Source organism: Onychomys torridus, chromosome 14 (genome assembly GCF_903995425.1).
Source record: "Onychomys torridus chromosome 14, mOncTor1.1, whole genome shotgun sequence".
In the NCBI taxonomy this organism is placed as follows: Eukaryota; Metazoa; Chordata; class Mammalia; order Rodentia; family Cricetidae; genus Onychomys; species Onychomys torridus.
In genome coordinates, this window is record NC_050456.1 from 51,603,350 (window position 1) to 51,626,641 (window position 23,292).

Consider the following 23,292-nt stretch of genomic DNA (forward strand, 5'->3'; position numbering starts at 1 on the left):
GATGGATATATGCGGATATTTCAGGTGCAGCTAGGGAGGGAGCCTGAATTCTCAGGAGTGGGTCTAGAGTGAGAGGCTGAAAAGGTGAAGAGTCCTCTCTTCCTCTTGCTGTCCCCATGCAGGGGACTGAAAAGCTGACCTGTAAAGCATGACGCCACTGAGAAAGCCTGGGTCATGTACTCTAAAAGCTCCCTTGGCTTCTAGTGACTTGCTTGGTTTTTCTCACAAGCCCACCACCACTGGCCTTCATCCTGTACCAAACTATTCAAAGAAACAGCTCTAGGGGTCGGAGGATGCAGGAGTCGGGTAGGCATGCATGCAATGTGGCTGGACTATAGCTACATCACAGCGGAGGAAACTTGGAAAATTCTGTCTAATCCCAAGCCAAATTCATGTCACTTTTTAAAAAATGCAACTCAAGTCAGCAACTCAAACCACGGTTTTAGAGGCAGACATTCTAACACAATATAACCTAAAGACAAGCTAGCTTGATACCGAGTACTGAGAGACGACACTAGAAAGTATTTGGAAGTCTTTCTTTCCCATAAATAAACCGTTATGTTTCTGTAAGAGCAGAAAGCATTGTACGTACAGTAAAAACATGCAATGTGATAGTCTTGTATCTGAGCTGAGGTTTCTCAGGTCAGGCCTTTGCTGGTTTTGTGTGGTGTGAAGGTACATACAGTACAAAACGTGTCTGTTATGTGTTCAGACCCAAGGCTATGGTGACGTTGCCCAATGCAGCATGGATAAGGGCTGGCAGAAACACCCCAGGTTTCTGGCATGTTGCTCTTGAAGTCATGTTTGGCCACTGCACATTCAGAAACCTTTTACTGTTCTCAATTTTTTGTGACTGCCCACCCTGCCCCCTGGGTATGCCCTACAGTTTAAGAGGTTGAGCCAGAGACTAAGCTCCCAGACGTAGACAGGGGCTCCAGGAAGATTCATGAAGGTATACTGGGGAAACCAGGAGGTCAGATAGAAAAATGGGGTGGAGGAGAAGGTCATAGCACATTGCTGGGGAAGCATGAGATAGTCTTGAAGCGAACCGAGATCATTCTCTTCTAGCTGGCTTGTTTGTTGCTGTTGATTTATTTGTTTGAGATGGGGTTTCACTTTGTTGCCCAGACTGGCTTCCACCTCCTGGTCCCGAGCATCCTGCTGCCTCTGCCTTTACCCTCTAGCTCATACTGCTCATCTCTCTTTCTGTTCCCTGCGGATCTCTACGCTGAGATCTCACATAGTACTTTGTGTTCAGAAGGCGCCAGAGCGTGCTGGAGACTCTCCTTTCTAGGACCCCTTTCCCTATCACAGGACTAGCTGTTCAAAACACCTCGACCTGAGCAGAAATGTGAAGTGTCCCCTCAGTGTGGGGTGCTTCTGGCTACTCTGTCAGAGTCCTTGACTGGACATCTAACCTACTCCCTCATTATTTCCTGTTGATCCTAAGTGGGTCATTCTCTATGCTGGAACTAGGACCTGTCATGCCTGTGGCCTCATCACACCCCAGGGGACTCCCATGATAACCCTTGCAACATCCTAGCCAGTCCATGCCTTTAAGATAGAGCCCTGGAATGTTCATCATTGCTGGTATGGTCGGGGGAGGGGCGTTCCTTGGTAATAGAGTGCCTGGCATCCTTCCGGGTAAATGAATGAAAATGTTTTAATCTTTAATAGTGGACGTGAGAGCAACATTGATGTCACTTCCTGTCCAATGTTAGCTGTGTGTCAGGACAGAAGAACAAGGTTCACCCATTTCTGGGCTCTATCCCCATATCTTCTCTCTCAGAAAGAAGCTGAAACTTGGGACCAACAGGCAGAGCCCCCAGGGATCACAGAGCTGATGGCGATAGGAACCCAGATTATCCACGGACACCCTGGTGGCTTCAGGGGAGGGCCTAAGGGTTTGGCTGTGGTAGGGTTGGAGGTAAAGGCCCCTCCCATGTTTTGTCTCAGTAACCGGAAATGGGTCTGAGAGTGGATCCTATGTGGGAAGAGAGCGTGCTGGGCTGACTTAGGAGGGACCAGCTCATCTGTGTGAATGAGACAGGACAAAGTAAACAATACCAGCAGAGTGACCCCCAGCCTTAGGACATGCTGCCAGGAAAGGCTACCAGCTCTATTGCTTGAATGGTGAGGCTGTGGCTAATCAGAATGGGGGTGAGTTAGTGCTGCCTAGGGACTGACCCCCACCCCATCTCCTCAGGAAAACACTGCCTCCCAGAGCAATTTGTGCATGAATCGCTTTTCAGATTTAAATTTGCACAAGTGAGGTGACCAGTAGGCAATGGGAAGGCAATAAGACCCCAAGACTATCGGTCATTCATCCGCCACTGGCTCCCTTCCTCAAACCAGGTACCCTCCCGGCATTCCCAGCAAAGCTCCCCATCCCTGATGAGGGCGCCTGGACACCAGGCATTAGATCCATTGTTTCTCAGAGCACTGACTGACCCTGCTTATTTGTTTTTCTTTTCTGCTTCTTCATGGAAGGTAGTCATCAGCAGCAGCCTCCCTAGAGATCAGTGGCTCCTCCCACTGTAGCTACTACGGGCCTCCATTTCCCTGCTTGAAGGCCTAATCAATGTAGCCACATCCAGCCTTGCCTTTAATAAGCCGATTGTGGAGCTAAATCCCCGCACGCTCTCAGCCTCACCCTGGATGCTTTTGATTGACAAAACTAATCTCTCCTCCGCCCCCACGTCTGCTGCTGCCCGCATCCTCTTGCAAATCATGTACTCAGCTGCTGACAATTAGATATAAGACTTGGGATTCGGGCGCGGGAGGGTTATGAGGTTATGAATCAATTGTGGGGGCTCGGGTGAGATAACAAACCAGGAGAGCCCATCTCAGGCACCTCACCGCAGCCCTCTGCGCCTCTTGGCTGATTTATGGGTTGGTAATAACCTCGCCTGGTCTTCTGCCCCTGTTATTTTTCATATTACACAGGGAAGCTTTAAATTCCAGAGTCCGGAGCTGGCTGGGTTGGGCTGTGGGGAGAACCTTGCCCGGGGCTTCCCCGTGGTCCATTGTCTTGGCTGCTGTGTGATCACTGGGTCCTTGAGAGTTACAGTCGTCACAGGCTCCTAGAGGCCAGCAAGCAGTTTACAGGACCCCAGAGAGGCAGTCCTGACAGACCTTGCTTATGGCAAGAGGTTTGCAAGTCAAGGGTCCAAAGTCATAATTCCTGTGTCTGAGTTAAATACATCTACATGATCCAAACTAAGTCTGATGAACTGAAAGCTTTCCTGTGAGGAACCGGACAGTCATTACAGACTGGAGGTGGGAGGAAGAGAGGGGACAGGCTTGGGGGTGGACGGTTTCTAGAGGTAGAAGCTTGGAGACCTGTCTTCCTCTCTGGACTTTCATTCACCTCTCAAGTCTCTATGATGTGACAGCCAGCATGTACTGATGGGAAGATAGTTTTAAAATGCTAACTAACACTTTGTATAGTATTAATCAGTGGAGATTTCTTCTTATAAGAGCTGTGATGCTTTGAGAGAAACCCACCCCAATGGAAGAAACGTGGAAGATTTCATCAAAAGCAGTATTCCAAAAGTGCCTAAGATCTGGTGTTGGCTGGGGTTTACATTTGTCTCTCCTTCCTTCTGTTTTCCTTCCTTCTTTCCTCTCTCCCTTCCTATCTCTACCCATCCCTTTCTCTCTCCTTCCATCCCTTCTCCCCTCTTTCTTCCCCCAGCCTTTGGGATGAAGTTTTAAATAGCCCACCAAAGGGGGAAAAATGTTTCATTGCACTTGAAATGAGTATGAGCTTATGGGCGACTATTAGAATATGATGCATATTTGAATACAACTACTGATGAGTAAATGCTTATTAAACCCCACCTCCATACCAGGTGCTCACTCCATGCCTGGAAGAGAATGAAGTCCCTGTCCGTAGGTGCTGATGCTTGTCAAGTGCTAAGGGTTAAATTGCATCTTCCCCCAGAACCTCAGAATGTGATCTTATTAGGAAACAGCCATTAAGGTATAACTAGTTAAGTCAGGAAATCAGGGTGGGCCTTGAGGCAACAGGATTTGTACGTGTCCTTATAGGAAGAGAACCTTGGGCAGAGCGTGTATCAGAGGAATACCACATGGATATGGATGTAGAAACCAGGGTGTTGCTTCTACAGGCCACAAAAAAAAAACACATTCTGCCGGCAGACCGGGCAAGAGGCACAGGGCAGCACTTCCCCATTGCCCTTGTGTGAACCAACACTTCCGTGACCTTGAACTTGAGCATTCAGCCTCCAGAAGTATGAGCAGGTGAACTGTGGTGGTTCGGACCACCCAGTGCATGGTGCTTTGCTGAGGCAGACTTAGGAAGCTGACACAGAAGAGGAAGCAGATGCTGACCAGACCATCCCATGGGAGCTATCTAGTCCTGGCCAAGAGACGTGCCACAAAAGGGAGAACCATTCAGATGCCAAGGGACCTTGCCAAATCTGGAAAGTAATGAAGGCTTTCTGAGGTAGTTAGCAAAGGGTGTGCAGGAGTCAGCGACAGGCAGAAGCGGGGGAGAGAGGAGAGAGCCTTCCTACCCCTTGGGGAATTGCATACACAGAGGTCCTGAGCTGAGATAAAAGCATGGAGTGTTCTGGGAATGGAAAAATGGCCCAGCTAACAGAAGAGAGGTGAAGGGAAAGGAGGATGTAGGCATGGTCAGTCATCAGAGCACCAAAACCAGAGCCATGCTGGAATCCATCGCACTCAAAGCCTTTCTTTACTCTGGGTCAAAGCACCTGACTTGCTTTCTGACCCTCACTTTCTACAAAATATTTATCTGGCAACTGGAGAGATGTCCCAGTGATTAAGAGCACTGGATGCTTTTCCCAGGGACTTGGGTTAGTTGCAGCACCCAAATGGTGGATCACAACCATCTGTAACTTCAGCTCAGGGGATGCAGCACCCTCTTCCGGCCTCTGCATGCACCTGCATACATGTAGGGCACAGACATACACGCAAGCAAAACACCCATACACATAAAATAAGAAGAAAAAATATTAAATAAATATTTATCAGGAGTGAGCTTTACCTTGCCACATCCCCATTGTGTGCCTGCTGTTACATCCTCCTTTGTCCGCAAGCTGACCAAGCTGACCATCAGTAGACTTTTTTCAAGAGGCGTCAAGACACTCCGATGATCCCTAAGACCTCAAATGAGAAAGCAAGTAGCACAAGTTATTGCAGCTTCCTCAGCCCTGCAGATGATGTCAGTTCGATGTTTGAACCTAACGAGGCCCCTGAAACTCAGACTGTCTGAGTGGATACCGTCTGTGCACGTTCTGGGCCACACACTGGGCGGTTTCTACAAAATGCGGCAGCTCATGTGCTCCCACAGCAGCTGAGGCTGTCCGGTTACTATGGCTCCCTTTTCCTGTGATGAAATGAAGGCACAGAGGAGGTCCATGGTCCTTGAAGAAATAAGCTATCACAGGAAAACCACGATCCAAGCTTTGTGAAGAGGGCTTGTTTCCCCCTTCTAAGTAGACGGTAGGTTCATCAATTGACGTATAAAGAAATGGAGATTGAGGTGGATGGTTCCAGTTTATAGGTGATACAATACAAGCTGGAGACAAGTCTGTCTGACTTTATCATCACTGTGCCTTTGTGCTTCATATGCTCGCTAGGTGACAGCTAGATTTGTGGGGATTTTCCCCAGCAGCGAGCGGGTGACCAAACTGTGATGACTTGCCAATGACATTTAGCTTTTCCTCACACTGTTCCTTGAGCCTGTGTTTCCTATCCACGGCCAGCTATTCGCTGCACCTAGTTCAACGTTTCTTCGTTTAACCTTCCTCGTCTAGTGTGACATGTTTTGTTTTGTAAAATGAAGGCCTCAAAGGAAGACCCATGACTGTAAAGATGCCCTACTTACCCTGACTGTTCATCAGATCAATGGGGATGATCAATCACACCATGAAACTTTATAGCAGTATTATTCTAAAATCTAGACTATTGGAAGTACTCAAGAAATATTGGGTTTTCAAAAGGAGAGTAGGAAAGTGAGTGGACCAAAAAAATAAATAAATAAAAAAAAAATAAAAGCTCAGTAGTTGATAAAAGCAACAATTACTAAATTGATTCCTCTGCTTCAGGGAAAAGTCCAATACAGAATATCAGTTTCCCACATATTTTCCTTACACATTACTGGAGATGTTCATCAGCTCTAAGACAGTGAAAAAGTGGAGTGGGAAGAAATTTGGCATGAGAATGCCTGGATTTTAGCTCTGAGTCCATTAGATACTAATCTGTGGCCTTGAGCTTCTCTGGGACTGATCTTTTAAGTGGCTATTATAATGACAATATTTTGCATAATTATTGTCAATATTATACAAATGCCTGCTATACAGCAGGCACTCAGGAAGTGTCACTGCCTGTCACAAGCATTGCCACCCACCTGGCCAGTGTTGTGGAGCCAGCTTCTCTGTTGCAGGTGCCCAGAGACCCTGAGCCAGTACATGAAACCATCAGTGGATAGAACCCTAGCCTTGATGGAGGTGTAGGGTAAACTCACTTGTGGCAGAAACCATAGCATCTTTCCTTGGGATCTTAAAATCGTTTCCTCGAGAGAAATGGTGGGGATTGAAATGATTTTACCAAAGGCTTCAGGTGTCAGCACCACAGTCTACAATCTACCAAGTTTCCAGAAACTGGCAATCTGCATATGACTACATGCATGAATTCATCCTTATCCACTTTGCATGGCTTGCAACTGATCCAATACTTGCAGGGGTCGGGGGGGGGGGGAGAAGTGGAAGGAAGTAGCTCACATTAAGATCTCCTTGGGTTATCATGTCTGAGTGGAAGCATCCTCATCAAATTCCCTAAAACACCTGAAGACATAACCCAGGATTTTGTGCGATGCTTCTCTAAACCTGAAACAGAGCCCCCTTACATACATCTCTCAAATCTAGTTTGTATTTACCTACTGTCCACACAGCATGGGAACTAAGCATGAGTGGTCACTGAGTCTTACTCTACCATGGACATAAGTAAACATAAAGAAGCAATCTGGTTGCCTCTCCTGATACAGGACTTTGATGAACATCCCCATGGTGTCTACAGAATTCCACTTGTAGTCCCAGGGACCACAGATGGCTAGAGTGTATGGTAAGTTCAAGGGCAGTGATCCAGCATCATGGCTGAGTCTCCCTCTGCTGACCCCTCAAGACAAAACTGGAACTGGGGGTATAGCCTAACTGGTAGGGTGCTCACCTGGCATCCTTGAAGTCATGGGTTTGACACCCCAATCCCCAGCACTGTATCAACTGAGTGTGATGGCAGCAGTAATATCAGCCCTCAGGAGGGGGAGGCAGAAGTTAGTCAACCTTGCTACCTAATCAGTTCTGAGACAGCCTGGGCTGCATGAGACAAATACCAACAAGAGTACCCAGCCCAGAGACCCCTGCTTTTGTTCACTACTATTTGCTTCCAAGAAAACAAAAATTCCCAGGAGAGGAGAAGCTATGCAGAGTCCCTATTACTATCTCTACTTTGTCTGAGAGGCCAATTTATTTAATTTATTTATGATTTTTCAAGACAGGGTTTCCTCTGTGTAGCCCTGGCTGTCCTGGAACTCACTCTGTAGAACAGGCTGGCCTCGAACTCATAGAGATCCACCTGCCTCTGCCCCCCAAGTGCTGGGAGGCCAATTCTTGCCTCTCCATTCTTGAAAATAAAAAGCATTTCCTTGCAAAGTGTGTAGAATGTTCTGTGAACTTCAGACCGTTCAGAAACAAAGTAATGATTGGATGCCTCTCCTCTGCCCAAGATAACCTAAAGTTAACAACTTAAGTTATTTTCAGACTGATCTTTTTCATTTCTGTATATACTTATATCTGTGCATAATTAATAAATTAGGTATAGTATTTTTCTGCTGTAAAAAAAAATGTTATTTCACCATATATGCTCTTCTTGATACGCTTTATCCACTCAGCCTACTAGTTGTTCAATAAATACTATTCCATGAATAAGCCTTGATTTCTTGACTTTCTTATTAGAAGGATTTTATATTGATCTCAAATGCCTGTTCAACAAATATGTTTATATGTAAAAGATACGGTAGAAAGGTGTACTATAACGCATGTGAGGCACAGCGTGTAACTGCTGGTAATAAAGACACACTTAGACACACAGAGAGGCACATGTGCAGTGGATACTTGGATACCCTCTGGTGTAGTTCATGGATATTCTTGCATTGCAAGGTAATTAATCAGTTTCCATGGGGCTGGGTGATGATGGCTCAGTTGCTAAAGTGTCTGTCCCACAAGCATGAGTATTGGTGAAATTATTAAGGCCACTCCACGTAGTTAAAAGGGAGGTTTATTTTGTGGGGTACTTACAAATGAAGGGGTAGGTTACAGGGTCTGGCAAGGGTATAGTGCAGTCCAGCCATGTTCTCTGGAGAACTCTGCTCAGTCTACCTCCAGCATCCAGAGTCCGGGAACCAAGTGCGTGACTTCTTCCCGATCCTTGGTCTTCCGCTTCCTCCTCCGCCCTACCTTGTGGGCGTGACCATTACCGAAGCCTCAATGGGGGTTGGAACTTCCAGGCCAATGCTGGGATGGCTATCCACTACACATGAGGACGTGAGTTCAGATCTCTAGGACACACTTAAAAACTGAGTCATGTTCCTGTAATTCCTGCGCTGGGAAAGTAGACACAGGTGGATCCCTGTGGCTCACTGGACAGCCAGCCAGCCTAGCTGGATAGAGGAGCCCCGGGTTCAGTAGGAGACCCTATCTCTGTGGAGCGGTGGTGGTGCACACCTTGAATCCGAGCCCTCGGTGGGCAGAGGCAGTTGGATCCTCTGAGTTCAAAGCCAGTCTGGTCTGCAGAGTGAGTTCCAGGACAGGCAGGGCTACACAGAAAAGCCCTGTCTCAAAAAGCAATGAGAGAGAGAGAGAGAGAGAGAGAGAGAGAGAGAGAGAGAGAGAGATCTCCTATCTCAAGAATGAGGTGGGGAGTAACTGAAGACGACACTGGTATTCATCTCTAACATACAAATGCATGTGAAAACACTTGTATGTGCACTCACACAAACATGTACATAACACACACAGAGACTAACACACATGCAATTGGCCTCAGAACAGCTTCCAGCTCAGTGTTTTGGGCTCTTGGGAATAAAGGTGGCTGGCTGTGTTGTGTGTGTCATGCTGTGGGCTGTTATCAGTCTGTAAGTTCCCAGAGGACATCTTGACTTAAGGTAACATCTCAAATTCAACATTGGAAACAAAAGGCAGCAATTATTTTCTGATAGAACAGAAAAGAATTGTCTTCAAATTCTTTTTGTTAAGAGGAAGGAAAGGCGGGTCTCTGGAGTTGGTGGAGAGAGAGGAAAGACAAAAACAAGAGAGTAAACACTTCCTCCTGCTGCTCTGTGGACTGTTCCCATCTGGCTCGAACATGTCTAGTTGGAGCACGTTCATAATATTATGACATAGTTGCCTTCCCTGCTTGTTCGGGGACAGAACCACAGTGGTTCACTTCCTGCCCCAAAGCTGGAGTAGGCCACTTGTGGATCTGTCCGTAGAAACTTGTAAGAGTGTCCACCCATCCCTGAGCATCTTCCAACATGTTTGCTGCAGGCCACAGGATGGTACCCACAGTGTGTGAGGGATGCAACATGGTGAGGGCACAGCAAATGGAGTATCCCAGTCTGGGGTAGCCAGGAATAACAGCTTAACAATCCCCACATAGCATAGTGACTGCCATGGTCACTGTGCCATCACACAAAACCCAACTCTGTGGTCCCCAAACTGTTAGGAGGAGAAGGAATGGGGATCTTTGTGACTTTATCTTCCTCGCCAAGAAAAAAGGTGCTTAACTGTGATTCTTTAGCTAGGTGACTGCAACCAGGGCATGGTGGAGCCATAGAACGATTGGGCCAGAAACTGAGTGCCAGATGGGGCAGAAATCCAGACAATGGTGCTGGGGTGCTGGGGGTAGTGGTGGGTAGGATAGCAAGGAAGGAGTCTCAATGCGAATGAATACTAATTAGTGACATGGATATTAATGATGACAGTAATTAACAGGGGAAAGGAAAGGCTGTCATTGTCCCAGGGTGAGCAATCAATCTTGGCAGGTGATAAATAATGGCTGAGCAAGCTCAGCGGAAAGATAATCCGCAGGCCCCGGGGAGAGCCGGGTGCTACTGGAAGCCTCGCAGTTTCTAGGCAACCCACAGAAAAGAACTATTTTTCTTTGAGGGGGAAAAAAAAAAAAAAGAACAGGTTAGTGTCTCTCCCCCACCCCCAATTTGGGATTACAGTTCTCATTTGATGTCTGCTTTGTTCTGCAGTTCCTAGGACAAATGCACAACTTCTGTAATGTGGGGGAAATGAGCATGCACGCACGCATGCACATGTGTGCATACACATATAGCATGCACACACACACACTCACACTCTGCTATACAAGTGGACTCCCTCTCAAAAGATGGGAATAGACCAGAGTGTTTTTGCCTTCAATTTCAGCTCATAGACATGGTCCAGAAGCAAGTGTGAGAGGCTTCTGAGTCTTGCTTTTGAGGCGGAAGTGTGAGGAAATGGCATTGTCAATGAAATTGGCCCTGGAGGCCAGGAGGAGGAGGGTAGGGCACAGGCAGGCAGCTGTGTTGCACTGTTTCAACATCTTCCATAGAGCCACAAAGAGACCAAATGTCCAGGTTGTCCAGCCAGCACAGGTCTTACTTCTAGTCAATGGTCAAATGTCTGAAAATTTTGACTCCCAGGAAAAAAGTGCCTCGGTAAATTCCTCTGCTGGATCTCATTCACCTGGCTGGGAATCCAGCCAGGAACTACTTTAGCAGATACCCACACGCACACGCGTGTGCACATACACACACACACACACACACACACACACACACCCTATACACACACACACACCCTATACACACACACCCTATACACACACACACACACACACACACACACACCAAGGCTTCAGACCCATTCTTGACTCAGATCTGTAAATATTGTTCCTTTCAGCCTGTTTTCCGTCAGACATCCCCCCAAGAGGTGACGGGGCCATGTTGAGAGGTCTGCACCAGTGTAAAAGGAAATCTTTGGGTGACTCTGTGGATTGATCAGATGTTGTGAATCTCGCAGATAATTGGGCTCTTGCACTTCTGTTACATATCTTGGGTCCAGAAACCCTGAGTAGGGAGGCAAAGGCATGAAGAGAGGGCAGACACAGAGACACAAGTACAGACAAGCTGGGTCAGATGGGGTGTGTGCACTGTCTCCCCTGGCAACCCAGATCCTCTGTGTGTGTTATGTTCAGCACAGGGAGTCAGGAGAGCTAGTCTTGGCAGGAGGTCTCTGTGAGGGAATATCTCAGGCTGTAGGCACCTAGGAGAGGTAAGATGCAGTTACTAGCTTTTGTGCACACTGATCAACTGGACACCGCCCCTAAAGAAGGTTTTGATATGCTTCTGAGCCTCACCAGAGGAAAAGCTTTGTCAGATCCACAGGGCTGATACACTGGGATCCTTGACATGCCTATGTGCAAGTCAACAATATATACTTACTCAGGACTTCCTCACTTCACTCACTGGGGCATTCCTCCACCCCTACACACGCCCATGTGAGCTAAGGTGCTCTTGGAACATGGGTTCTAGTTGCAATCTTTTTAAAAGGAAGACAGTACAAGGGAGCTTGTTCGGAAGACTTTGGCCAATGGTGAGGAGCTCAGGGCCAAGCCATAGGATGGATCCAGGTCTGTCACACCGGGTATGATGACACTGTTGATTTATGAATGGACTGCCCAAAATCTGAAGGGATGGTCTTAGAGAGACGAGATCTGGGTTCAAGTTCACTCTTCTGTCATCAGAAGACAAAACTAAAACCAATAGGGAGAAGTAAGAGAGGGTCAAATTCCTGTTCAAGTGTGACTTGTCTTAAACATGCTGGCTAGAAGGAACTGGGGTTATTTCACACACAGCTAATATCTCTCATGAGGGATCTAAGTAGTCATTCATTTTCATGGTGGGATCCATGACCCCTTCCATATTGTGTGTCTGCTGCACTCAATTTCCAAGATAAATAAGGGAAGGGTCTGTAGGTGTGGAGGAGGTTTTCACAGACCAGAGCAGGCAGTGATCTATGTCACTCTACCCACATACAATTACTATGGTTCAGTCCACAGCCAACTTTAAGTCAACCTGGAAATTCAGTGTAGCTGAGACACAGAAGAAAAAGAAGAAACTATCACTGAAGACCCAGAAGTGGTCTATGGACTCAGAGGCATGTTGATTCAGATTGGACTCATGCCTGAAAAGAACAAGTTTTCCAAGCACCTCTGAGGCCACCTGAGCTGATTAGCACTTGTCAGGAAGGGCATGGTGCTGAAAAAGAAATGTTCTGGGAGCAGGCATGCTACGGCTTCACTGGCCTGCCTTGGGGAAGCCACTGATAACTGTGTCACCAGAAAGTTCCTAATAGATGCTCCTGGAAAGGTGGATGTAACTGAAGCATCAGAAGTGGGTTTGGATTTTGTTTTCTGTTGGTTGGTTGGTTGGTTGGTTTTTTGGTTTTGTTTCTTGCTTTGTTTTTGTTGGGGTGGTGGTTTGTTGTTGTTTTGTTTTGTTTTGTTTTCTGGTAAAAGAACTGAAATATAGGCCGAGAGTGTGGCTGAACTGGTACAATGCTTGTCTAGTATCGTAAAGCCCTGGGTTTGGTCCCTAGCACTATATAAACTAAGCATGGCGGTGTAGGCCTGGTATCTCAGCATCCTCAGCTATATAGAAAATTCAAAATCAGCCTGGGATGCACAAAAGCCTGTCTCCATGAAAGAAGGAGGATAAAGAGAGATGGCAGTTACTGAATCATAACTGTGGCCATGTCTCAATGGATGGGAAGGGCTGGTTAACATGGGGAAAATGGCAGTATTATCCATCTCTCGAGCTGTGTGCTGCTGGGCTCCGGACTCTGGTAGAGATGTTTTTCTGCTACCCATGAGATCGTCAGCTGAAATTGCTTTGTCATTGCAGGTACGGACATTGTGCAGTGGCTCATGAAGAACCTTTCCATTGAGGACCCAGGTATTTGACCTTTGGCCTTGCTTTTACCTCCCCTGGTGTTGGTTCACATGCTACAGACAACTTCCCCAGTAGGCCATATACAGTCTTGAAAAGAAGGCTTATCATCGTGGATTCCAGGATGTGGACTCATTGTATTTGCAGATAGAAGTCATTTATTTTCTCCACTGAATGTCTATCATCATGTGGAAATCACCCTTTGAGGAAATGAGCCACTATTTAGAATGCCAAAGAGCTCAACACAATAGTGTGTGAAATGAGATGAATTCTCGTTAGCTGTAGCAATTAAAGATAAGTTGTAGCCCTGTCACAGAACAGCCTTCTAGAAGCAGCTCTTAAAATTAGATTGCCTGATCCACAATTAAGATGTTTAATTATTTGCTAAAACTCCTTCTGTTTTCTGCTTCTGCAAGAAGTGAAGAAGTGATTTTTTTTTTTGCAACTCTAATTGTGCGTTTCAATTAGCCAAAGTATACCAGAAAAAAAAAAAAATACAGCAAAACCCTGACCGATGAAGACAGTTTAGACAGTTTCCACAGCTGTCCTTCCACCAGAAAATAAGCAAGACAATGTGTTTTCACAGTCTTATTAGGAAATGGGGGAGGTGCTCCAGAAAAAAAAATGAAACTTCTAGACAGCTCAACTTGATTTTCATCAGTGTGCGATGAGCTTACTGTTGGATTTTTTTTCCTTAGCATTTAGCACACATCCATTTGTCTGGCTTAACTAGCATTATTAATATTCAAAGAACACATTTACAAATATTCATAGTGGATCTACTCTGGGGCTCACATTAGTGCTGAGTGAATCCAGGGCCTTGTTCCTATTGGGCAAGCATTCTACTACTGAGCTACATATACCTAGCCCTCTGCTTCGATGTTCTTAATGGTCATCCTTGGAGGACATAGATACCATAAGTTAAGTGGACCTTAATTACCCTGCTTTCTGAGAATCTGCACCAAGTGCCCACACTAGATGTTGGTTCTTTGATTGTGATTATTTGTGGAATCAATATGCCAACCCAGGCTTACATTTTAACCTGGCATTGCTAATCTACCGTTGAGTGTACAACAATGCAGTTTCAAATAATTCTATTAACTGAAGTTGATGGAAACATGAGTCCTTGAAGAGCCAGTGATTTTTGGAAGTGACCCTGGCCCTTTTCATGTCCTGGATCAGTAGTCACTCTGTCAGCTAACAAAAATTCTTAATTCGAGTGAAGTTCTTAGCTCACAAGAAAAAAGGGCTATGCTTCTTTTTCTTGTGAGCTAAGAATTTCACTGTAAAGCTAGACTCCAAGTGAAATACTCTTGGTTTCTCCATTATACGGCCTAGACTTCTGATTGACTACCCATGCAATCAGCCTGGGTAGGCATCTAGCCATTTGATGACATTTATCTGAAGTCATTGTTGCTTTTTAGTCATGCTAACTTAAGGCCATTTATCATGATAGAATTTGCTCAAAGCACCTCCTGGCCCTTCTGAAGTATCTCTTGAATTCATAATTATTGATGTTCTGAGGACTCTAACACAGCTAATGTAAGTGAGACTCCTCTGGCCCCGGCATGAAAAACTTCTGTGGAAGGTCCAGACTGGTGAAGGTCACATCTGCAATGGTCTACTCTTCTCTGATACCTTTGGGAGGACATCAAGGTGTTGGGACAAGTTTGGGCTTCTGAGAATTAGCCAGGAAGGAGAAGCTAAAACAATTTGCCTTAAGATGGAGCCACAAACCACAGCCTGGGAAGCGAACATGTCTAATGGAAGTCCCATGCTGGCTGCTTTGTCTTTTCTTTGTTCCCTTCTGTTAAAATGAAAGTATTTCTAAGTAAGAGTTTTAGCTCTAGTGTCAGTGGCTCAACATTACCTTCTTTCGGGATCTTGCTCTTCCATCTTTCATGGGGAAGGATAAATGATGGGACTTTACTTCTTGCTGGACCTGACATTCTTCCCTTTGTTTGTGTTAGGGTTTTGGTTGGTTGGTTGGTTGGCTCATTGGTTGGTTGGTTGATTGGTTGGTTGGTTGGTTGGTTAGTTGGTTGGTTGGTTTTACCATGTAGCCCAAGCTGGCCTTGACCTCTCAGTTCACCTGCCTTAGCCTCCCAGGTGCTGGAATTATAGACCTGTGCCATCACACCTGGCTCATGGTTCTTGAAGCATACAGTTGGACTTCTGTATATTCAGAGCTTTATTCTTGAAGTCAACTAATACTGGATTAAAAAATGTTTGATACAAAAATGTATCTCTGCTCAACATATAGAGATAGTTTATTATTCCTTAAGCTTTATAGTATAACAGCCATTTGCATAGCATTTAGACTGTGTTAGGCATCAAAAATTACCTAGAAATGACTTGAAGCTTGCAGGAGCATGTGTGCACGTTATACACACATGATGCTATTTAATATCAAGACATGAGCATCCAAATATATTGATCTTCATGGGAGTCCTGAAACAAATTCTACATGAATATCTAGTGACAGCCAGCTAGAATTGTAAATCAAACTTGTCATCAGGACGCAGGAACAATAAAACATCATTATTCAGAGTGCACCGATGATGGGTACTACTCCCAAGGGGACTTGGTGATTCTTAGAAAGCAAAGCACTTGGGTTGTAGTTGATGTTGAAAAGCTTATAGTTACAGATAAGACAAATGACTTTAAAATATACAGCTTATAAAACTGGTCATAGAAGAATTTAGGTCCCACCCTCCCCCTACTGTATGGGCTCCTCTCTGGATAAGGTGAAATCTTAACTACTGAGGGAAACCTGTTTATGGCTGGGGCAGAGACAAGGAAGCAGCAAGTTGATTTTGGCAGAAATACCTACTTTTCTATCTGCTTTGTCACTATGGCACTGCCCACTCCATTATCCTTCCTCTGATTTCCTGGGAACGTGAGGTCTTGCCCTAGTCCATCAGAGCTTAAAGAGATGCACTCTTCTCACTGAGGGGATGGTCATAGCACAAGGAGATTCTGAAGCCTCTGGACCACTAGACTGCACTCCCGGTGCCCAGGATCAGAGACAAGAGAACCACGGCTCAGGGCTGCTGTCTCTGCCTGAGTATTTCACTGCTAAGCCCTTGTGTGAGAGCCCTCGCTTCTTTAGGTACTACTTGGTCTATGCCGTGCTGCTGGATCTGACTTTGTTTGGGAAGGCTGTACGGAATGAGTGGTTGAGCATTGTCAAACTCTCTGAGGAGGCCGGACACACAATGGTCCTTCTCAATTGTCAGTGTCTCCCCATTGCTACCATCAGCAAGGGAAGACCTCATCAGCACCAGCATCTAGAGGGATGACACATGACCTTGGGTCACCTTCTTCTCTCCCATTGAACGTTTTAGCTGAATGACCTGCTTCCTCCTCCTTTTCTTTCCTTTCAGTTGAAGCAATACACCTGGGAAGCCTTATCGCCGCCCAGGGCTACATCTTCCCAATCTCAGACCATGTCCTCACCATGAAAGACGATGGCACCTTTTACCGTTTCCAGGTAGGCTTGCTGGCTCTTCCCACAGAACCCTTCTGCTCATCATCATGTGACCTCAGATTAGAATCACCTAGAACAACTAGGCATGTTTAAGAGAGTAAGTGTCCCCCAGTAAAAGCTAAGAGATGCATTAACTTAGACACTGGGTGACCTACTTAAAGAAAAATAAAAGGCCCTCACTGATAGCCTATGGTATTTGGGGACACTGTCTAAGCCACTTGGGGGTATTATCATAGAATCCCCTGCATATCTCATAAACATCATTTTTCCACAGTTCTGGGGGAAGTGTCTGGTGGGGGAGCACTCTCTATTTCATAGATGGTACTTTCTAGCTGTGTTCTCATTTGGTAGAAGGAATGAGGGGGTCTCCCTCAAGCCTTTTAAAAAATAATGATACTAATTTCACTTATGAAGCCTTCATCTCCATGTCTCCTTCACCTTCCAAAGACCCCATCTCTCATCTTTAACAAAAAGATTTATTTTTTATTTTATATGTATTTGTGTTTTGTCTGAATATATGTATATGTACTGTGTGCTTATCTAGGGCTCACAGAGGACATAAGGGGGTGTCAGATGGCTTAGAACTAGAGTTGCAGATGATTTTGAGGTATCCTGTAGGTGCTTGGAATTGAACCCAGGTCCTTTGTAAAAATAGTAAATGTTCTTAACCACTGAGCCATCTCTCTAATCCTGAGATCCCATCTCTTCAGAGCATTTTCTGGAAAACTAATGTTCAGATGAGAATGTCTCCTAGAGGACTAGGGTTCAGATGAGAACATCTGGAGCACTAGGGTTCAGATGAGAACATCTGGAGGACTAGGGTTCAGATGAGAACATCTGGAGGACTAGGGTTCAGATGAGAACATCTGGAGGACTAGGGTTCAAATGAGAATATCTGGAGGACTAGGGTTCAGATGAGAACATCTGGAGGACTAGGGTTCAGATGAGAACATCTGGAGGACTAGGGTTCAGATGAGAACATCTGGAGCACTAGGGTACAGATGAGGACAGATACTTTCCCTCATTTCTTCTGGAAGAAAAGCTGCTACAGGAGTGGCTATCAGCCATCTTACAAAGGGGGTGCTTGGGGACACTATCTAAGACCCTTGGGATGGGGGCACTCAGAGAATGAACATGGCTTTAGTGACCTTAGGAAGCTGAGACAAGTGAGCCTGAAAGAAAGCACCATCCTTGGTCTGTATCACCCTGGAATGCATCCTCATGTGCTACCCAATCACTCAACCTCCTTATCTACTGTGAGCCCTCCTTCCAGACTCTGCCTCAGAGGGAGTAAAGACAGAGGGTCGGGGGCTGTCAAAGCCCAAGCCAAAGGCTTTGGGGACATGGTTCTGCCGAGGTATTTGAGAGGAAACGGTGCCAGCCTGTGCCAGGCCAAAGGAGTGTCTGCCTGTAGCTTATATTTCCCAGAGTTACAGCTGTGTGCCTCTGGTTCTGATGCCATGTTCTCTGTTGCAGGCTCCTTACTTCTGGCCTTCAAACTGCTGGGAACCTGAGAACACTGACTATGGTGAGAAGACATGATGTGACCTATACTTCCTGTCACTGTACTGAAGATAGATTCTTGGCACCTGGTGTCCACGGTGCTGGGAAAAGGGGCTCTTGAGCCTACTGACCCCTGGTTGACGCGGATCAGGTTCCCTGTTTTACATGGTGAACAAAGACACAGCACACTGGGCGGTGCAGTCCTCCCAGGAGAAGGGGCAAAGGGACGAGGTTTTTATGGGATTACTGTGTGACAGGGGCTTTTATTGCTCCTTCTAAGGACATGGAGTCAGGGAGGGCTGCATCAAGGAGCTCCTTCCCCTGGCCTTTCCTATCCTCATATACTTGTAAAAATTTACTAAGAACTCATTGGTGATTTTGATAGTTGGAAGTTAAGAGGGGAGAAAAGAGAGAGAGAGGGAGAGGAAGAGAGAGAACAAGCATAAAGGCATGGACAACTGTATTGCCACACTCTCATAGAGACCATTTAATATTTTCCATGAACCAATTCTCTAAAGAAATTACGTTGTCTCTAACTTAAGGTTAAAAAAAAGAAAAGAAAAGACCCAGAATGTCCACCTCCTCACAAGATCACATTTGTCTGAATTCCCAGTTGATAGTGAGACCCAAGAGGTCAGGGGCTGGTCTGCCCTGAGCCTTCACATCACCCCCAGGGTAGGATCTGTGGCATAGAATATATGTGGTGTTCAGTAAATCTTTACTTACAGTAATGTTTGGGGTTTTGTTACTGCTTAAGATCTTTTCCTTTATTTAGTTTGGACTTAAGTGGGTTCTCTTGCAGCACTGGGATCGAACCCACAGCCTTATGTGTGCAAAGCTATATACTTCAGTCTGACTCTGGTCCCTTTCTACAATTTGCCACAAATTTTAAAGTTATTTATTTTCATTTATGTGTATATATACCACATGTGTGTAGTTCACACGGAGGTCAGAAGAGGGCATCAGATCCCTTGAAGCTGGAGTTATGGGCTTTTATGAACCACTGGATATGGGTGCTGGGAACCCCTCTGTGGTCCTCAGGGAGAGCAGAAAGTACTCTTAACTCTTGAGCCACCTCTCCAGTTCCTGGTTCTGGTTCTTCACTGAAGGTGATCAGTAGACACACTCTGGAAACAGAGTTTGAACTCAGATCTGAGTGACTCCAGCCCATTCCCATTCCTGCTCCTGTGTGTGTCCTGCCTGGCATCCATGCCAACAGCACCACCTCTATGCCTGGCAACCTTGCGGCTGCTGGTGCAGGCTAGACCATGGCTCTCCTGAGGACCAGGGCTCTCAGTGAGCCCAAAGCTTCTCCCCTGGATCTTTGCAGAACTGAGGGACAGAAAGGCAGCTGCAGCTGCAAGGACTGAGTAGAGGATCTGCAAGGAATGCTGTAGGGCAAGCTGCTGTTTGCATGCAGACAGGCCACTGGGAACAGTCTGGAGTGGAGGCAAGTGAGGCCTTGCCTAATGAGCCAATAAATCAAGAGGATGTGCTTGAGTGAAGGGCAGGGGGGTATCTGCTGCTCATCTGTCCTGGGGCACCACTGTGACCCTCCCAAACGGCCGTTCCCTACACAGTAGTTGATCAGGTCCAGCAAGGCTTCCAGCTCAGGGTGGGAGCCGTGTTTGCCCTTAGAACAAGCGCTTCATTGAAGCACTGCCCCATTTCCTCATTTGAATAATTACAGCTCCGTTCCATCTACACGTGCCCCTCAGGCAGGGGCCAGAAGATGGAGTCAGACCAGACACCTGGATCAAAATAAGAGTAAAATATGTTCAGCCATCTTACACCGAGTACAGCAGGACAGATTTTTCTCCCTCTCAGAATTTTCTCCACAGAGCTCCATTTCAGAATAGTAGTAGGCAGCCTCAATAGAGACAGAAACAGCAGATGACTTCAGGGTGCCCTTAACATAAAATTACTTGGCATTCCTGTGTCTCGGTCTTTTGCGAAGTCTCGGGTGGGAAAATCAGAATGTGGGACATAAAAAGAAAGGAACTCTGAGATGGTTTAGTCAGAAAGTCAGCTTCCCAGGAGAGAACAGTGCAAAGAAGACCCTCAGAAGCAACTGGTCCTGTGTGATCTTGACAAGTTCCCTGTGTGACCTTGGCAAGTTCCCTAACCTCTCTGTGCCTTGGAACCTCGGATTAAAGTCAGAGCAACTTCAATGTTTGTTTCCTGATTCTGCTTTGTTGGGATTGAGTAAATCAGGTGAGCTTTGTTGTAAGGTGTCCACACTCTCCTGGAGGATGTCATTCCTGGCATGGTGGCAGCCGATGTTGGTATTGCTACAATGATGCAAAACTGTAACTGCTTGAGGGTCCTCTCCCCAGAAGGAGGTGAGACTGGAACTAAGAATTCAGGAAAAGAATGAGTTAGATTGCTCAAGGACCAGAAACTTTTATTCACTCAATGAGCATTGGCTAATGCTATACTCTGTGTTAGTGTCTATGCCAAAAGTCTGACCGAGTCACAGTCTTACTGGCCCAGCAGTAAAGGTGGCATGTAGACAGAGGAGGGCAGAGGAAGATGAGCGAGAAAGTTCAATCATTTGGGAGGGACATTGTGGTTTGTCTTACTGCTATGGTAAAATGCCTAGCCAGAGGGACTTAAGGACTTTGTCAGGCTCTCATGGTGGGAAGGCAGGGCTGCAGGAGGGAGAGGCAGCCTGTCACATTACATTGGAAGTCAGGAAGCAGAGAACCATTAAATCCCGGTGCTCAGTTCGCTGTGACCTTTGTGTTTAGAATAGGACCCCAGTCCCCGCAATGGTGCTATCCACGTGAAGGGTGGGTCTGCCCTCCACAGTTAAACCTTCCCAGAAACACCTTCACAGACTTGCCCAGAAGTTCATCTCCTAGGTGACTCTAAATCCCATCAAGTTGACAATCAAGATGAACAGTCCCAGACAGGTTATATAATAAAAGCCTTAATAGTCATGTAAAGAAGATTCGGCTGCCGGGTGGTGGTGGTGCATACCTGTAATCCCAGCACTCGGGAGGCAGAGACAGGTGGATCTCTGTGAGTTCGAGGCCAGCCTGGTCTACCAAGTGAGTTCCAGGAAAGGTACAAAGCTACACAGAGAAACCTTGTCTTGAAAAAGAAGAAGAAGAAGAAGAAGAAGAAGAAGAAGAAGAAGAAGAAGAAGATTCAGCTGACTGGGCCATCTCTGGGAGCCCTTTTGGATGCCTAGCAATGAGGAATGACTTGGGAAAGTTCCTTCATTTGCTTAAATGTGGGGATCCTAACCAAACCTACCTGGTAGAGTCATCATGAGGACCAAGAAGAGTTCACATTTGTAAGGTCCCTGAGGCAGAGCCTGATAGTTTCAAAGCTCAGCATTAGCAGATGCTGTTGTCACGTGACTCAGCATGAATGGATCAGGTTTTATGTTCATTGAAATAGATCAGTTCTTAAAAAAAAAACCAAAACAGTTCATTACACTTATTGCGTGTGTGTGTGTGTGTGTGTGTGTGTGTGTGTGTATGCACACACAGAAACACACACACACACACACACACACACACACACACACACACAGACAACTTGCAGGAGTCAGTTCTCTCCTTTCACCCTATGGATTCCAGGGACTGAACTCAAGTTGTCGGACTTGACAGCAAGCACCTTGTATCTTAACAGTACCATGAATCTGTTCCTCATTTGGTGTGTTAGACACAATGTGTTCTTGTTAGGGTGACACATTGGAGTAAGTACATACAAGTGAAGCTGAGATGAAGTTTGGCGGTAGAGATAACTAATTTTTAGTATAAATAAAAATAAATAAATGATAGATAGATGACAGGTAAATTAGATAGATAGATAGATAGATAGATAGATAAAAGATAGGTTAGGTAGGAAGGTAGATAGGTAGATAGATAGATAGGTAGGTAGGTAGGTAGGTAGGTAGGTAGGTAGATAGGTAGGTAGGTAGATGATAGATAGATAATAGATAGATAGATAGATAGATAGATAGATAAGTAGGTAGAGGTAGGTAGGTAGATAGATGATAGATGATAGATAGATAGATAGATAGATAGATAGATAGATAGATAGATAGACAGATAGATAGATAAGTAGGTAGAGGTAGGTAGGTAGGTAGGTAGGTAGGTAGACAGACAGACAAATAGGACAAGTCGGCGGGGGCTTCACATTCCCCAGAGGTCCTCTTGCAGGACTGGCTATCACCACTAGAGGTCACTGGAACCAGCGCTCTGGAGAAGGCTACCCCATGGTACAGACAAGCCTATAAGTGCCAAGAGCACCTGTTCCCTGTAGTGAACAGGTTTCTGGTGTGGCTGGCATTAGCCACAGAGAAACAGGTTGGAAGTCCAAGCCTGTGGGCTCATGGTCAGCAGCTACGGCACCAGCCTTGTGTTCCTTGCTCAGCACTCTATAACCTGTCCGGCCATTCTGACCCAGGATAGAAATTTCTTAGGATGATCCTACCTGCATAAAACCCATAGTCAAAATCTGTGTTACCTGCTCCCTGCTATATCTACTTTGTGGGGGGTAAAAGGTGTGTGCATGTATGGCTGGGTGCAGGGGACACCCACTTGTATGCATGTGAAAGCTAGCGTAGGATGCCAGGTATCCCATCCTATGACTCTCAATGTTATGTTTTGATCAAGGGTTTCTCACCAAATCTGGAGCTAGAGTGGTGACCAGTGAGTGCCTGGCCCTGCTCCTCACTTCACTGGAGTTATGGGGATAGTCAGCCCTATACATCCACACATATTCATTTATAGCTTTTTACTTGGATTCTGGGAATTAAAAGTGAGGTCCTCAAGCTTGAATACCAAGCCTCCATACCCACCGAGCCACCCTGCTACTCCCAGCCCTTGCGTTAGCCGTCTCTGAGTTTCACATTCGACCAATAGAAAATGCTTTGTCAAAGTAGCTGCCACCTTCATTGGCTCACTAGGGATAGAGATGGGGGGGGTGGCATGCCAAGCTTCCGGCTTGGATACCCCAATCCCACAGGCTGTCTATGGCCCTAGAAGCTGAGAGAGGTACTTTGTTCAGAGCAGACAGTTCTTTATCAGGCACAGTGCAGACTTCTGGATGCTCAGTTCATGGCAAGAGCTAGTAAAATGAAACCCAGATGTAGCTGGAGAGCTTTTCTCCAGGTCCCACTAAGCCCCAGCAGCCTGGTAGCCCACTTATAAAATGAACACACAGACACTTATATTATTTAAACTGCTTGGCCATTAGCTCAGGCCTGCCATTGTCTAGCTCTTACTCTTATATTCAG

At 46.0% G+C, this 23,292-nt stretch overlaps 1 protein-coding gene across 6 annotated transcripts in view; it reads left to right on the forward strand.

The window, feature by feature from the left end:
• Rgs6 (regulator of G protein signaling 6) overlaps positions 1-23,292 on the forward strand; it is a 529,306-nt gene that overhangs the window by 403,130 nt on the left and 102,884 nt on the right. For all 6 annotated transcript variants that reach the window (XM_036205684.1, XM_036205688.1, XM_036205689.1 and 3 more), the window contains 3 exons: positions 13,001-13,051; positions 16,432-16,538; positions 18,012-18,063. In XM_036205684.1, the coding sequence (XP_036061577.1) occupies positions 13,001-13,051; positions 16,432-16,538; positions 18,012-18,063 (210 nt within the window). The remainder of the gene's footprint in view (positions 1-13,000; positions 13,052-16,431; positions 16,539-18,011; positions 18,064-23,292) is intronic.